The sequence below is a fragment of the Triticum urartu genome, chromosome 7A (genome assembly GCF_056163025.1).
Source record: "Triticum urartu cultivar PI428250 chromosome 7A, HENAU_Tu73, whole genome shotgun sequence".
Classification (NCBI taxonomy): Eukaryota; Viridiplantae; Streptophyta; class Magnoliopsida; order Poales; family Poaceae; genus Triticum; species Triticum urartu.
In genome coordinates, this window is record NC_141879.1 from 53,055,206 (window position 1) to 53,072,997 (window position 17,792).

A 17,792-nucleotide genomic window follows, 5' to 3' on the forward strand; every position below is an offset into this window, starting at 1 on the left:
TAAGATTATGATGAGAATTGTGGTGAACTGAATGTGAATCTAGTGAACTAGAATTATGATTGATGAACCGAATTTGAACTTGGTGAACTGAATTATCTATGTATAATTTGGTTTTTTTAAAAAAAGTTCACTAAAATAAAAAACAACTGGCCTGGTTTTTCAATACAGAAATCATGAATTGAGTTAGATTTGCGTGACCTAAAAACTTGAATCCATATGAACTAATTTTGATGAACTGAATTTGGATTCAGTGAACTAAATTTGAGATTATGACGAGTATATCAAGTGAACTGAATATGAATCTAGTGAACTAAAATTATGATTTGATGAACCCAATTTGAACTTGGTGAATTGAATTATCAATGTATAATTTGGTTTTATTAAAAAAAGTTCACTAAAATAAAAAACAACTGGCCTGGTTTTTCAATACAGAAATCATGAATTGAATTAGATTTGCGTGAACCAAAAACTTGAATCCAGATGAACTAATTTTGATGAACTAAATTTGAATTCTGTGAACTAAACTTTAAGATTTTGATGAGTATTGAAGTGAACTAAATATGAGTCTAGTGAACTAAAATTATGATTTGATGAACTAAAATTGAACTTGGTGAACTAGATTTGCATGAACTAAAAACTTGAAACTAGATGAACTAATTTAGATGAACTAAATTTGAATTCTGTGAACTACACTTTGAGATTATGATGAGTATTGAAATGAACTAAATATGAGTCTAGTGAACTAGATTATCAGTGTTGTAGAACCGAATACGGATTTGGTTCATTATAATCTGACCGCTGATGAACAAATTTTGAATTCGATTGAACAACTTTTATTTCCCATGAAATATAATAAAATAAAAAACAACTAACAGGGTTTTCATTGCAAATTTCATGAACTAAATTTTTAATCAAAATTATATAAAACTAAGTTAATGAACTAAATTTTGAATGCAAATTATATAAAATTCAATGAATTGAATTAGATGGTGTTTTTTACTGAACTAAAGTTTAAGATTATGATGAGAATTGTGGTGAACTGAATGTGAATCTAGTGAACTAAAATTATAATTTTTTGAACCGAATTTGAACTTGGTGAACTGAATTATCAATGTATAATTTGGTTTAGAAAAATCACTAAAATAAAAAAATAACTGGACTGGTTTTTGAATACATAAATCATGAAATGAATTATATTTCCATGAGCTAAAACTTGAATCCAGATGAACAAATTTAGATGAACTGAATTTGAATTCAGTGAACTGAACTTTGATATTATGATGAGTGTTGAAGTGAACTAAATATGAGTCTACTGAACTAAAATTATGATTTGATGACCCCCAAAATTTGAACTTGGTGAACTAGATTTGCGTGAACTAAAAACTTGAATCCAGGTGAACATATTTTAATGAACTGAATTAGATGGTGTTTTTAGTGAACTAAACTATAAGATTATGATGAGAATTGTGGTGAACTGAATGTGAATCTAGTGAACTAAAATTATGATTTGATGAACCGAATTTGAACTTGGTGAACTGAATTATCAATGTATAATTTGGTTTTTTAAAAAAAGTTCACTAAAATAAAAAACAACTGGCCTGGTTTTTCAATACAGAAATCATGAATTGAATTAGATTTGCGTGAACTAAAAACTTGAATCCAGATGAACTAATTTTGATGAACTGAATTTGAATTCAGTGAACTAAATTTGAGATTATGACGAGTATATCAAGTGAACTGAATATGAATCTAGTGAACTAAAATTATGATTTGATGAACCGAATTTGAACTTGGTGAATTGAATTATCAATGTATAATTTGGTTTTTTAAAAAAGTTCACTAAAATAAAAAACAACTGGCCTGGTTTTTCAATACAGAAATCATGAATTGAATTAGATTTGCGTGAACTAAAAACTTGAATCCAGATGAACTAATTTTGATGAACTGAATTTGAATTCAGTGAACTAAACTTTGAGATTTTGATGAGTATTGAAGTGAACTAAATATGAGTCTAGTGAACTAAAATTATGATTTGATGAACTAAAATTGAACTTGGTGAACTAGATTTGCGTGAACTAAAAACTTGAATCCAGGTGAACTAATTTAGATGAACTGAATTTGAATTCTGTGAACTAAACTTTGAGATTATGATGAGTATTGAAATGAACTAAATATGAGTCTAGTGAACTAAAATTATGATTTGATGAACTAAAATTTAACTTGTTGAACTAGATTTGGGTGAATTAAAAACTTGAATCCAGGTGAACATATTTTAATGAACTGAATTAGATGGTGTTTTTTACTGAACTAAACTTTAAGATTATGATGAGAATTGTGGTGGACTGAATGTGAATCTAGTGAACTAGAATTATGATTTGATGAACCGAATTTGAACTTGGTGAATTGAATTAAAAATGTGTAATTTGGTTTTTAAAAAAAAGTTCACTAAAATAAAAAACAACTGGCCTGGTTTTTCAATACAGAAATCACGAATTGAATTAGATTTGCATGAACTAAAAACTTGAATCCAGATGAACTAATTTTGATGAACTGAATTTGAATTCAGTGAACTAAACTTTGAGATAATGATGAGTATTTCAAGTGAACTGAATATGAATCTAGTGAACTAGACTTGTGATTTGATGACTCCCAAAAATTTGAATTAGTGAGCTAGATTCGTGTGAACTAAAATCTTGAATGTTTTCTAGTGAACTAAACTTTAAAATTATGATGAGAATTGTGGTGAACTGAATGTGAATCTAGTGAACTAAAATTATGATTTGATGAACCGAATTTGAACTTGGTGAACTGAATTATCAATGTATAATTTGGTTTTAAAAAAAGTTCACTAAAATAAGAAACAACTGGCCTGGTTTTTCAATAAAAAAATCATGAATTTAATTAGATTTGCGTGAACTAAAAACTTGAATCCAGATGAACTAATTTACATGAACTGAATTTGAATTCAATGAACTAAACTTTGAGATTATGATGAGTATTTTTAGTGAATTGAATATGAATCTAGTGAACTAGACTTGTGATTTGATGACCGCCAAAATTTGAACTCAGTGAGCTAGATTTGCGTGAACTAAAAACTTGAATCCAGATGAACTAATTTAGATGAATTGAATTTGAATTCTGTGAACTAAACTTTGAGATTATGATGAGTATCAAAGTGATCTAAATATGAGTCTAGTGAACTAAAATTATGATTTGATGAACTAACTTTTAACTTTTTGAACTAGATTTGGGTGAATTAAAAACTTGAATCCAGGTGAACATATTTTAATGAACTGAATTAGATAGTGTTTTTTAGTGAACTAAACTTTAAGATTATGATGAGAATTGTGGTGAACTGAATGTGAATGTAGTGAACTAAAATTATGATTTGATGAACCGAATTTGAACTTGGTGAACTGAATTATCAATGTATAATTTGGTTTTTTTAAAAAAAATCACTAAAATAAAAAACAACTGGCCTGATTTTTCAATACAGAAATCATGAAATGAATTCGATTTGCGTGAACTAAAAACTTGAATCCAGATGAACTAATTTTGATGAACTGAATTTGAATTCAATGAACTAAATTTGAGATTATGACGAGTATTGAAGTGAACCGAATATGAATCTAGTGAACTAAAATTGTGATTTGATGAACCGAATTTGAACTTGGTGAACTGAATTATCAATGTATAATTTGGTTTTTTAAAAAAAGTTCACTAAAATAAAAAACAACTGGCCTGGTTTTTCAATACAGAAATCATGAATTGAATTAGATTTGCGTGAACTAAAAACTTGAATCCAGATGAACTTTTTTAGATGAACTGAATTTGAGTTCTGTGAACTAAACTTTGAGATTATGATGAGTATTTCAAGTTAACTAAATATGAGTCTAGTGAACTAAAATTATGATTTGATGAACTAAAATTGAACTTGGTGAACTATATTTGCGTGAACTGAAAACTTGAATCCAGATGAACATATTTTAATGAACTGAATTTGATGGTGTTTTTTAGTGAACTAAATTTTAAGATTATGGTGAGAATTATGGTGAACTGAATGTGAATCTAGTGAACTAAAATTATGATTTGATGAACCGAATTTGAACTTGGTGAACTGAATTATCAATGTATAAAAAACAAACTCATATTTGGATTTTGAATTAGATTTGGATTTTGAATGTTGTAGAACCGAATTTGCGTGAACATTATTGAAGTGAACTAAAAATCATGAATTGAATTAGATTTGGATTTTGAATGTTGTAGAACCGAATTTGGATTTTGACCTAGTTTTGCGTGAACTGAATTAGATGTGGATCATATGGAAGTAGAGGAATGATGTGGTCTTCAATGGTGTGACGCCTTCGGTCCCTCGCACCATTCAACTTATACAGGACGAAGATAGACTTTAAGCGAAGGTGAGATTGTTCAAAGGTGATACAGAAGGATTGGAGGTGGAACAAGTAGTCTGGGGTGCAAGTGAAGGTCTATTGTAGGAACTAGGGTGGTCCCGGATTAATTCCGCATGTAAATAAGCTTGTAACTGTGCATTTGGGGCTCTTACCATCTATTTTCTTTAATGAATGATACGCACGCTCATGCGTATTCGAGAAAAGAAATGTAAAACAAGTACTCCCTGGGTCCCAATAATATAACAGCATTTTTGACACTACACTATGTAGTGTGAAAAACTTACTTATACTATGGGACAAAGGTAGTAATCCGGATCGGAGGAGGCATTATGCTCCACTTATATTGCACATAGGTAATATAAAAGTCTCAACAAATTGAAAGCGCGACTTTTTTTTAAGCCGGGGAGCGGAAGCTTAAGCCGGACAAAAAGAACTAGCCCTTATTTATAAGCAGAGATTGCAACAAAGATACTACAGGTTAAGAAACTAATAGTTGCATTTTTAGTAAAAAAAATGCTCAGTACGCCAACATAGATACTATATAGTTAATGGAAAATATAGTACACCATCTGGATTCAAAGAAAAAGTACATATCCAAGAGTATAGCAGTAGGTCGAGGCTGACATATGTTTAAACAAGTAGTACTATGTACTAGCATATGATTACAGATGAAAAGTGTTGTAGACAGGAAAATGCATCCTTTTCTCCTGATCAATTACACATTGAAAATGTTTGCAGATGAATGTTCTGGGAAAGTCAATTTCCTATTGGAAAATCTTCTTCCTTCAGCTTGTTCAAAGTGCTTTTGAAGAACTTGAATGCAGATATCATTCTGTACTTCGGAATGTTCGCTTGGTTGTAAAGACAATATAGACAAAATGTGAGACATAGAATTACAGAATTTGTGAAAACTTTTTATAGTACTAGAAAAAAAGTACTATACAGTACTAGATCACTGGTTTATTACAAGAAGCTGCACAGATACAGGAAGTACACGACATATCGTCTATTAAGAAATGGACATGAGAAATAACAAGGCCAGAGGCCCCTATCTGTATACATTCTGATTCATATGTATCGTCTATCCATTCTGATTCTGTGTATCTGTATCCAGTCATATGAGCATCGTGAAACAATTACTGCTGGGACAACACGTGACAAGACATAACAAGGCCTGAAAAAATGTCAGTAAAAGAAGTATAGATAGAAAACGAACTAACACTTCAAAAAAATGAATAAATTTCAATTCCAACCATGCATGCAATAAGACAGGTCATTCCCTAGTAAGCTAAAAAGATAAAGCACATGAAATTTAACGGACTTCATGGTGTTCATTGGGCAGAAAAAAAGAACCAACATATCATGGTCTTCATGGTGTTCACTAGTTTGCTTAGGATTCAGTTTTTGATAAACAGAAAAAAAAAATAAGGCAAAGGGTTTTCAAGATATACCGCACTGAAAGTCTTCATAGCTTTGCCTTCGAAATTTTCGATGTACAAAGGAAGATAGTGGCCTGAGTCATGCCTGCATAAAGAAAAACAAATACGGGAAAAAATGAGAATGAGTATCAAGTGTGATAACAAACAAGTAGGTTGAAAAAATGTAATAACTACAGAAAAGTATGTTGAATAAAGTTGCAAATGATTTTTTTAATAAATATACAAAAACAAAGAAGAAGAAAGGACTTACATTAAACAGTTTGTTGGGTAAGGTCCCACAGGTTCAAGCTTGAAAGAGAATACATTCTTGAATGGCTTTTTACTGAGCTTGCAAAGCATATTGTAGTTGGAAAGCTGTTTAATATAAATATAAACACAGTTAAAGAGATTCACAAATGGTAGATCAGAAAAGAATTTTGTTTATATTGAAAAAACAAAAGGATATTATGTCTCAAATGATATTATGTCTCAATAATTACTTACCAAGTTTTAGACAAGTTCTTGCTGGGTAGTTCCCAGAATGGTGCCACAGGGATCAAAAAAGTGAGATCTCTCAAAGAGAGAGTTGATGGAAAGTACAACCCAGTGGTTTGACTTTATAGTAGGGAAGTATAATTGTTCAACAAGAAAAAGCAGATTCAGAATAAAAAACAAGTAGAAAAGATCTTGGTTAACACTGGATGCATTGAAAAAGATTTACCAAGTCTTGCTTCCAAAGGCTTTCTTCTGAATTAATCCTGTCAAATTCTCATATGCATGAAACTGGATCGAATAACTCAGGTGGAACCAACAATTTATTCTGTGAACAACAAAATGAAAATTAGTAAATATTTTGGATTGAATGAAAGTAAAAAGAAAAATTGGTCAAAAGAGAACCTAATAGGCAGGTTAAAAGGAAAACTCACAGTGAAGTACGAAGTGAAACAATACTTCTTCACGTAAGGCTTTACTTTAGATGAAATCTTTGATTCATAGTTAAGAACTTGAATAAATGAGTTCATCACTTCATCTCCAATCTCACCCCTCGCTTTAAATGAATTTAAGTAATTCTCATAGCTTACAGGAAAACCCTCTATGTCAACAAAAAGAGTGCTGGACAGAATAAACAATCAAAACTAATGTTAAAATTGAGAAAAAGGATCTTAAAAAAATATACTTTAACAACTAAAAAAATACATATACAACGCTATGGTGCTCAAAAAAAAGTTAAACATCCTTTTATAGGGGTATGAACAATGAGCTGTAAACTAAATTAGTTTGGTATCCATATGATTTCTTTTTAGTCTAAAATTGTATGAATTACAAAGTTTTTTATCTGAACTACCTTTGAGGTGATCCATAAATTTGTTCGGATTTCATAATACAATTTCTGTCCTGAAAAATGTCTACAACTAATCTAGTCCATAAAATTGCTTGCAGATTAGAAAATGCCTACAATTATTTTCCTAGGTAGATGTGTAGACTAAAAAAGTTCTCATAATTTAATGAAATAAGAAATGATAAAATAACTAAAGGAATAAGAGATTTACTATTGTTGGAATATAGGCTTCCTCAGATATTTGGAAAAGAAGATATCCACTTCGTGAGAGATTTTGAGTTTCTTTGGTGGTTCAGGGGATTGAACTTTAGCTACTCTTTTCTTTCTGTTCTTCTTTTCCATTGTGTTAGTTCCTGTACTCGGTCCAGCTTCTGCATTATTCCTTGTAGAAAAGTCTGCATATCACATATGTAAAAAGTTTGAACATTAAATGTTGCAATGCGCCAGGACTCGTAATAAAAGAAAATGGAGAACACATAAAGGGAAAACAACATAATAGGCAAGAATTAAAACCTTGTTGGACAACAAAATCCATGTTCATTGAAATTCCTACACTTGTATCACAGTGAGAGGCTGGTATGTCTTCATTAGTCACACCAGTAGGAGTGATAGGAGAATCATCCTGAATAATGATTGGAGTACCTTCGAAGTGTTTCACTCTTTCGTTTGGAGAAGCAGAACTAATCAATATAAAACTTCTTTTTGCATCAACTCCAGTAGAAAAATTGTTATCATGTGCTTCAGTTGATAGAAAAATTTCTTCCTGTTGAGAAAGGAAATTGAAATGATGTTGTAAGTTCAATGAAAATTATGATTGGGAATTTTTTTGAAAAAGTACCTTAGGTAGTGAAGTGGTAGGATGCTCAACAGCGTTGGTGTTCAGAGGTGTACCATTGACTGGAAAAATTGGTGTTTGGTACACCGAATTCAGGACATAAATGTTCTGGAGAAAAAGGAAGCACACAGAATTCAGCAAAGAACAAAGCAAACGAAAGTAAGCTACATTGAATATTTGTCTCAAAAATATAAATGTTACACTTATGTTTACTTGCAAAACAAGTATTATAAGTGCTGCTCATGATAAGTCATAACAAAAAAAACGAATGTCACACGGAATGTCACAAATATTCTGGTAAGCACTAGAGTTTCTGTTAAGCTCTGAAGTAAAGATGAAGAAAAGGAGACAAATATGTAAGCTCTGAAATGCGTTTACAAACCTAAAATTTTGGTCTTATTGGCTCGTTCTTAACTACATCATTGGAGGGAGCCTGCATTATAAAAAATTACTAACAGGACACTCCTTTCAAGAAAACACTTAGATAGGAACTACAAAAAGGCACAACACAAAAAATACCTCTAATTTCAAATGTGACTCTGGTTTAAATTTTATATCTGGTTCAACTTTTGTAGTGTAACTGGGAACTGCTGAAATGATATCTGGATTTTTTGAATCAATTGACTTGTTTTCAATGAGAGCTTCAGACATAGAATTATCATTGTTGACCTACAAATGACATTACAAATAAATGTTTGTCTATATAAGATAAAAAATGACAACAAAGAATAAAACAAATAGAAATGAATGATTCTACTCATAAGAAATACCTCCACAGAAGGAACTGAATTAAACACACCAGGAGCATCAGGAGCACTGTTAACTGGAACCACATTGGCATATGGTGTGCATGATATGTCTCGGAGCTACAAATTAAAGTTAAACGAATGATGAAAACAAAGTACTAGAACTAAAAAGATAACTCAAGAACAATATACAATGTATGATGCTTACTGGTAAAACCCCATAATTTTTCCTAGACTCATAATTCCTATCAACCAATGCGAGATACTTGAAATCTTCAGTCTTAACATGAGATATCCGAGGAAGAGAATAATCCACTGTTGACTGATGATTATGAATGAAATCAAAATCAACAAAATCCAGATAAATGATCTGCCATTTAAAAAGTAAACAGGTCAGTAAAGTAAAAAGTAGAGAGATAAAAAAAAGTGGAAGTGAAGATTGAACTTACTCCCCAAATAGGAAGACATCCACCAATATATGAAGGCTTGTTCATTTCCTCAATACTTGGTATGTTCATAATCATTTCAAAATGACGCTCTGACTCCTCACACAAGAAATCCAGTGCCAATTTCCCAAAGTCAAGTGAAGGTATAGCAGAAACATCTCTTAGAGAGTATAAGAACTTCATGTTACCAAAACAGTATGAGGCAGGGCACATAATAGATGATAGGAAATAAAATGCAAAGCTCCTGATAAATCCATATTCTGTCTCGTCACTAAGCATCACCTCCTCTATTTTGTTGATCGGCATTTTGTTCCGATCATCCACATATTTGTTCCTTAACTGTGTAACCTCTGCCTTCACTTGGGGATCATCGCTACTGAATACAAAAGGCTCGGTGCCACCAGGAAAATCAAAGATTTTGTTGACCATATCTTTAGTAATCTTGATAGTTTTATTCTTGTGCTTGAAACATGGCTCTTTACTTCCAAACATATGCTGATCTATCCATTCAAGCAGATTCATTGGTATTTTAAGTTTCGCTGGCATATGAAGGAGAGGTTCCAATTTGTACTTTCTCACATGGCCTAACTGAATATCACTAAACTTCTTCACAGTTTTGTTCCAACGCTTGAAAGAAAGTCCGGTAATGTATGTTGGCTTGCATAATTTCCTAGGGAACACTCGGGCTACGAAAAAATATATAAAAAGCTGATAAGACGGTGGAAAATCTAGAGAATTAACCAATAAACATGGAATATGAAAAAAGTATAAAGCCCAATAAACTATCACACGAATTAGATCTCTGTGAAGCTACATGCGGGAGGCATTGCTATTTGGATGGACAAGCAATTAGTTAGCGGGAATAAATCAAGTCAAAGAACAGAAAATAGGAGATTACAATTAGATAGTGCACGTGTGGTGTACTTAGTAGCTTTGAAAAGAAAAATCTGTACGAATTTATGTGTGTTTCAAACATTATACTATAGTTTTATTTTTATCAACACCTCATTGTGGAAATTATGCTTGATTGGAATTGATCAAGGGTTTGCATTTCATTCGTTGTACTTGAGGAATTAAACTAAAGGTGCTGGTCACAATTATACTGGAACACTTCATGTTATTATACATGTTGGGATATTTCGCAGGAACAGTATAAACTGGGGAAGCTGCGCTATGCGTAGGATAAGCTCTACGTATTGAGAAGCCTACATGTTTGAACATGTATTGATACAGTTTAAACTTGGCGTATGACTCACACTTATGTGGAAAGGGATAAGAAGGAATTTGACTTGGAAACTAGTTGGTTATGATCGTGGTTGGACCAAACAGCACAAACTTAACATTCAAACATCACAAACTAACAACTTAATAGACAAAAACTAACAAGTGAATAGACAAAAACTTGGCGTAAGACCAAAAGCTGACATAAGAATAATTTTTCCAGCAATTTGATCTAGTTTTGTACTGTAGCAAATGTGAAAGCTACAAACAGAAAACAAAAGAACTAACATACCACCTGAGTCATTTTGGAGACCTCGTGGAGGGTATTCAGTTGGTTCGTCCCCTTCTGGTTCTTGAACTTGGTCAACCCCACCTCCTTCGTGTGCTGCAAATACAGATTTAACAAAACTATTAACAAATGAGCACTACTTATGAATATATGACATTGCAGATAATTAAAAAACCACAACATACTAAAGGGATTGGACAAAAGAAAACATAGAAATACTAAGAGCAAATTTTCTTCAAATTCAATAACCTAGTTGAAAAACAAATATATTTGTGTTAAAGCTCATCTACATGTGCCATAACTATAGCACATTCTAATTCCTAGGTCACTGACTCTATATATAAAGATTTGAGCGGGCATTTTCTGTTATCTTTTTCTATGTTCTTTTTCCTATATAAGGCACTATAGTACCACTACAGAAATTGAAATTGACAATTACTTCTTCTAGAAATTAGCTGATCATTCTCTCGTAAGCTAACATGTTGGAACTTGACAACTTTACATCCACCATTCACTAACTACAAAAAGGTATATATAGTACTATAAAAACATTATATTATTATACAAGAACCCTTTCTGGAACAATCAAACATCAAAACTTGAGTAAACAAAATCACGCGAAGTACAACACCTAGGCATTCACAAAAGCGATATGTGTCCAGTTAAATTAGGCATAGCTTATTAGTATTAGATGAAGACATACCTATGGACATTACCAAATACCTTGTGGTATGGACTATATGAAATATTACTGGACAAGTGTCAACAAAAAGAACGAATGAAAATACAGGAGACTGTCGCATACAGATGTGCAAAAACTACGATTAGATCCAGACATAAATGTGAACTAACAAATAGAAACGTGCTAAGGAGAATTTGTCAACAAACCATGACAAACTAAATGTCTCAAGTTGAAGTTCACTAACTAAGACAAAATGCACTATACCCTCGAAATTATTACAATACACTCCACAATCTAATATTGAGTTATACTCCAATACATGAAGAACCACTCTCCAATCCCACAAGATTAATACTTAGAGCCAACATCTTCCTAATAATCACAAAACCCCTAGTAAATTTCAACTATGTTATGCATGCCGATGTGCACAAAACAGACATAACAACAAAAGGGCAGATGAATCCAGACGCAACAAGACAATAAATCATACATCAGATTCAGTTACACACATGGCAGAGGGACATGGGCCAACACACGGGAGATGCCATCCGTCACATGAGATGGATTTGCACGCATGAACAGGATATATTTATAGACATGCAAACAGAAGATCTAAAAAAAGGGGCGACATTTTCTACCCCAAACCCTAGATACCAGAGACCCCATCCATCATTGCACATGGCCAGATCCACGCTTAAACAAACAGCAACACAAAAGAACGAGCACCATGAAAAACACAAACCCTAACCGAAGACCTGAGGGGGATTAGGGTTAGAAGAAGAACGAACCAGATGAATCCATCACGCGACGGAGGAAGAAGAACACAGAAGAAGCAGTCAGATTAGGGTTCCTCGATGCGCTCCCTCGTCGATCCGCCTGAGATTCGCCTGAGATTTGAACTCAGGCTTCGGGGAAGAAGGGAAGTCGTCGGGGGGAAGCAGAGGAGGAAACAGAGGACGCCACGTGAAAACAGAAGAAACAGGGGTCGGGGGAAAGACTTACACGACCACGGGACGGGGGCGAAACAGATTCTAAACGGGCCAGCCCGCCTAGCACCGCTACAGGCGCCGGTTTGCAAAATGAACTAATTCCGGCGCCTGTGGCGCCAAATAGGATATGCCGATTTGACACACGTTGGCCGCAAAGTCTTGGGCCAAGCCTGTCCCGCGCATGGCATCCTAAAGCACATAAGTGCTTTGCCATTGATCTTGTACGTGCCCAGCCATGCACAGTCCATGCAGTTCAATTGCACCCCTACGTACACATACGTAGCAACTTGGGCTAGCCGCCTAGCCAGTAATATACTGCTGATTAGTCAGCCGGCTGCTAACACGTTTTGATGTACTGTATTTGTTTAATTGAGCCGGTATGAGCATAGCACCGTATATATGTCTGGGCATCTTTGGAACGCACACAGATGCCTATGGACAGTTCCTTGCTCCATGTATATTTTATACCTATGCCCTGGTATGTGCAATTTTATCATCGAACATTCCTCGTACAAAATTGTTTACTCTAGACATACGGTGGTACATAGAAGACAAAAACTGCTTGAAGCACAAACAGAACCGGAAGCACCCCTGTAAATAATGTGCCTGTCAGTACAGGGTTGCCATTGACGAGTGATAGGCCGCACTGGGAGGCCTCTTGGACCCATCGTTGGTAACTACTTCTGCAAGAGAGTGACCTAAATGTTTTAAATGTCGCTGAAAATAAATAAATTTGTTTGTATTGTTATATATAATGGCTGCAATAAATTGATTACTTTGACCAACAAATAATTATATTGGTACCTTCTGCAATGAATAAAATTTCAGAATTCAGCCATATTTCATTTGAGATAGAGTGCCTGCTCACCTAAATTACTGTGCTACCTCAAGATTTCCGTATCAATAGTTCTCATATATATCTTCCCCCCTTCTCACATGCCACTAACCATGTGTTTCTTCTTATAACCCTAATAGAGTGCCACACATTGTACTTATACGTTTGGTTACGAGATAAACTACTCATAGAAATGGAAGACATTGGGAAACTCTTGGACAACATCTACTCACACTAAAGCTACGAGAGGCATGGTCTTGGTTTCATCAAGCACGCCCCCGCCACTAGACTCCCATATTGATCTATTGTGTCACCTAGAATAGCCTCGAGTGCTCCGTTTCTGCCTGAAGGAAGTCGTCACCGGCGACCTACCATGCTAGTGCCAAGCGCCAGTATAGGCGTACATGCATATCCCGGAGCCATGCATGCTTTCTGATCGCATGCTTCTGGCAGGTGCCAAGTTGAATGCACTCGTACTCAAAACGCATTTAAGTTGACCTGCAGCGGCTGGCACTAGAGATTGCTCTGCCTTCAATAGGATCCATCGTTGCATTTATCAGTCATTCGTACATTGGTGAAAAATGCACATGCAGGCCAAACTATTGCAAACACATTCAAATATTCCCTAATATAGCCGGCAAAACACCGCGAAGAAACATGTCCAGTTTCTCTCAATGACTCACTCGGGTTGGGTTGGAAATGGAAAGGTGAGTGTCAAGCTCTAATTCGGCTGTGGTCTGAGGACACGCCTGCAGCTGTGGTCACATAAAATAGTGGGAAGGAAAAGACCCATAATAGCTTAGGCTAATCTATGGTCACAGTAATTGCAATTAGGACAGGGATTTGTACTGAAATTGTGCTAACCATGCTTGATTCAACCAGAAGGTGCTATTTCACTGGCAATTCAATAATAAATTGGTCAAATCAGCCGCACATTTTAATGTTGTGCTTACAATTTCGTTAGAAGAAACTTATGAAAGTCGTCTCTGATGAATCTTCTTATATGTGTTTGTTGTGTGATGCATGTAAAACCATGAATGTGCGATGTATGTAACCGTACGTGTGTGATACGTGTTGGGACATAAGCCACGGCAGGCACTTCGAGTGTGTGTGTGCATTGGACGCGTCAGACGCTCGTCTGTAGCCGTGTTGGGTCCGCGGCAGGGTGTGTGCGTGTGTCTGCGCGTGTATGTGTGCGGATTTGTGTTAATTGGCGTCATGTGCGGGGGTGTGACCGCGTCGGGAGCTGGATCTGGCCGCGTTGAGTGCGTGCATGCGTGTCGGGTGCATTGGACGTCTCAAGTGCGTGGGTGGAGAGCGTTGGGAGCGCGATGTGGCACGTCTGTGCCCGCGCGTATAAACCCCTCCCCTCTACATTGTGCGGTGCAGTGTTGAGTTCGAGCTCAAGAAAATTTGCCGTAGCTGTTGCGGTGCCGTGTGCTCCTGTTCTTCTCCTTCCTCCTTTCGGTTTGTGCCAGGGCAAGGGTGAGTGCAACTAGAGAGAGCGAGGGCACATGCTCAGACCCAACATTTAGTATCAGAGCGAGGTTGTGGAGGTTATCGCTGGCGGCCAGGTCGCTTGCTCCATACGGTGGCGGCGGTGGTGTGCGATGTTGCTGCCGGTCCCGCCATTGACGCCGGTGAACTACACCTCCTGGGCGGTCAAGGTGGAGGCAATCCTTGATGCCCAGGGGTTGTGGGGTGTGGTGGCTCCAGCAGACGTTGCGGCAATCGATGCCAAGAAAAGCAAGACGGCATGGGCGCTGCTGCTCGGTGCACTATCGGAGGACATGCTGATACAGATCGTTGTGAAGACGACGGCAAGGGATGTGTGGGACTAACTCAAAGTATGGTTCGCCAACGCGATTGGCCATGCTGCGAGGCGAGTTCGATCAGATACAAGTGAGCGACGGCGAGGAATTGGACACATACGCTAGGAGGATCAGCACCATGGCGACGAGGCACGCTAGGCTCGGAGCGACACTCGGTGACGTAGCCCTGGTGAAGAAGTTGCTCGACTCGGTGCCAGACCGCCTATAGGCAGCGGTGGCCGGAATCGAGCAATTTTGCCATGTGGATGCAATGCCGTTCAAAGAAGATCTCGGACGGCTCCGGACGTTTGAGGAGAGGACGCGATGACGCACCCAGAGCAGTGGTGGACGCAAAGGGGATTAGTTGATACTCACGGGGGCGCAGTGGGCAGCGCGGCGGCAACAGCATGGCGAGGGCTTCGACCACGATGACAATGGTGGCAGCAAGGCGTCAGGAGCAGGAGGGAAGCGTCGTGGCCGATACTACAACTGCGGGCAGCGCGGTCACTTATGGCGCGACTACAAGAAGCCACGGAAGACGGCAGCGGCGGAACAAGCTCTCGTCACAGAGGTCGGCAACGACGTCAGGCCAGCACTCCTCTTGGTCGTGGCTTAGGGGGTGATTGTTAGGACATAAGCCACGGCGGTCGCGTCAAGTGTGTGTGTGCGTGCGTGCACTGGACGCTTCGACGCTGGTCTGTAGCCGTGTTGGGTCTGTGGCTGTGTGTGTGTGTGTGTCCGTGCGTGTGTGCATGCGGGTGTGTGTTAGTTGGTGTCATGTGCAGGGGTGTGACCATGTCGGTCGCTGGATCCGCCCACGTCGAGCGCGTGCGTGTGTGTCGGGTGCGCGGGCCGTGGGGAGCGCGTGGGTGGGGAGCGTCGGGAGGGCGAGTGGTGTGTCTGTGTGTGTGTGCGTATAAACCCCTCCCCCCCCCCCTTACATTGTGCTGTGCGGTGTTGAGTTCGAGCTCAAGAAAACTTGCCGTAGCCGCGGCGGGCATTCGTGCTCGAGAAGATACACCATACACCGTGTGCTCCTGTTCTTCTCCTTCCTCCTTTCGGTTTGTGCCAGGGCGAGGGTGAGTGCAACTAGAGAGAGCGAGGGTACGGGCTCAGGCCCAACAATATGTGCCAAGGTAGTTTTTGTAAATGTGTTAAGGTGGTTTTAGTAATGTATGTGCCAAGGTCATTTCTATAAATGTGTAGAAATCCTTTGCTTAGAAATAAATCTTGGAACAAATAGGATATGCTGAGTATATGTGCCCCTCAATGGCATGTCAATAATGTGGCCGTCACTGGTACGATGCTTCCGGCGACGAGTGAATGGCTGCCTACTCACTGGGAGGACTGCTTCTACAATAGGTTGACCTGAATATTTTTAATGTCACTGAAAATAAATAAATTTATTTGTATTTGTATGTATATTACTGAATAGCTGAAATCCTTTGACCAATTGATAATTATTTTGATACACTCTCCAATGAATAAAAATTTGGAATTGGGCCATATTTTGTTTGAGATAGAGTGACTGCTCAGCTACATTACCATGATGTACCGCGTAATGAAGTATCTCCATATCAATAGTTCTCATACTAGCATAGCCCGCGCGGCGTCACGCCGCGCTCGTCGATACAACAAATCTATATGGGGTGTGATGTTTATTTATGGTAAGTACTCTTAGGGTTGTGCTTATAGGATCACATAAAACATATATGAAATGGAAATAGATGTTGATTAATGCATAAATATTCCAACAATGGATGATATGATGAAAGGAAGTTTTTTTTTTGAACTGAAGGAAGTTTATTTATTGCCATCATGTACGATACATGCTACTAAACAGGAGAACATACGCTGATGCATATCCGATAAAATATACTTATTGAAACCAATAATGCTAAACATACAAAGAGTTACACGTAATTACACGCTGACTAGGATTTTTTCTATCTACTAACCAATCATAAACTTGCCCCCACCCCCCCCCCCACCCCCCCGATTTTCAAGAGGGTGGGCCGCCTCCCCACCTATTGACCAATCAAATTAGCCCTCTTTGTAAAACCTTGTAACTCGTTTATACGTGTAGCATTACTCTATTGAAACTGTGCACGGTCTGGATTACAAAACGAATATTATGCGATGACACTACTACATCGAGATAGAAGAAGCGCAGACGATTTCTTGTTAGATAAGATCATCCTAGTGTAGCCTCCAGCAGGATTAGGCAACATTTACAGGTATAACAGTTGAATTACGGGGATTGCCTAACCAAATGTGTCTCCCATGAGCAAGCAAAATGCCTAACCTAGCCAACTTATGAGCCTCGTAGTTCGAAGGTCGAAATTCCTGTACAAATGAACATGAAATAATTGATCCCTCCATCTGTTTGATCTCCTTTATAATGCACCCGGAAGAACAGCTGCTTTCTTCATGAATAGGTTGCCAACCCCATTCAATCCGATGCGACGTGAAGATGCTGCATGCCAAGATCTGCTGCTAGTGATAGTGCCTTTCTACAGGCAATTGCCACGCATGTTGATACGTCATGTAGATATATGTTGCCTTTCTTTCGTCTGATGAATTTAAAGTTGGAATACAAACTCTACATGCATAAGTTTGTAATTACAAAAAGGCAATCCATGCATAAATGCATATTGGAGGGGATGAATTTATTATTAGCATGAGTGCTACGTCTTACAAAGTAGGAAATACACCTCACCACTTTCTTAATAGGACTACTAAACACATTACATCCATTTGTAGTTTATA

The 17,792-nt window shown here is 37.2% G+C and overlaps 1 protein-coding gene and 1 pseudogene across 1 annotated transcript; one reads left to right on the forward strand and one right to left on the reverse strand.

Annotated features, from left to right (window-relative positions):
- Positions 1-5,580, forward strand: part of LOC147957643 (protein FAR1-RELATED SEQUENCE 5-like) — a 37,094-nt pseudogene extending 31,514 nt beyond the window's left edge.
- Positions 5,581-5,685: 105 nt separating this feature from the next.
- On the reverse strand, positions 5,686-11,419 carry LOC147957644 (uncharacterized). Its single transcript, XM_087531797.1, has 12 exons — positions 11,410-11,419; positions 10,710-10,802; positions 9,200-9,882; positions 8,959-9,120; positions 8,775-8,870; positions 8,524-8,673; positions 8,008-8,112; positions 7,683-7,932; positions 7,485-7,564; positions 6,102-6,205; positions 5,864-5,936; positions 5,686-5,700 (listed from the first exon to the last, which is right to left on the reverse strand). Exons 1-12 carry the CDS (start codon positions 11,417-11,419, stop codon positions 5,686-5,688), a joined length of 1,821 nt encoding a protein of 606 aa, XP_087387923.1.
- Positions 11,420-17,792: the final 6,373 nt, after the last annotated feature.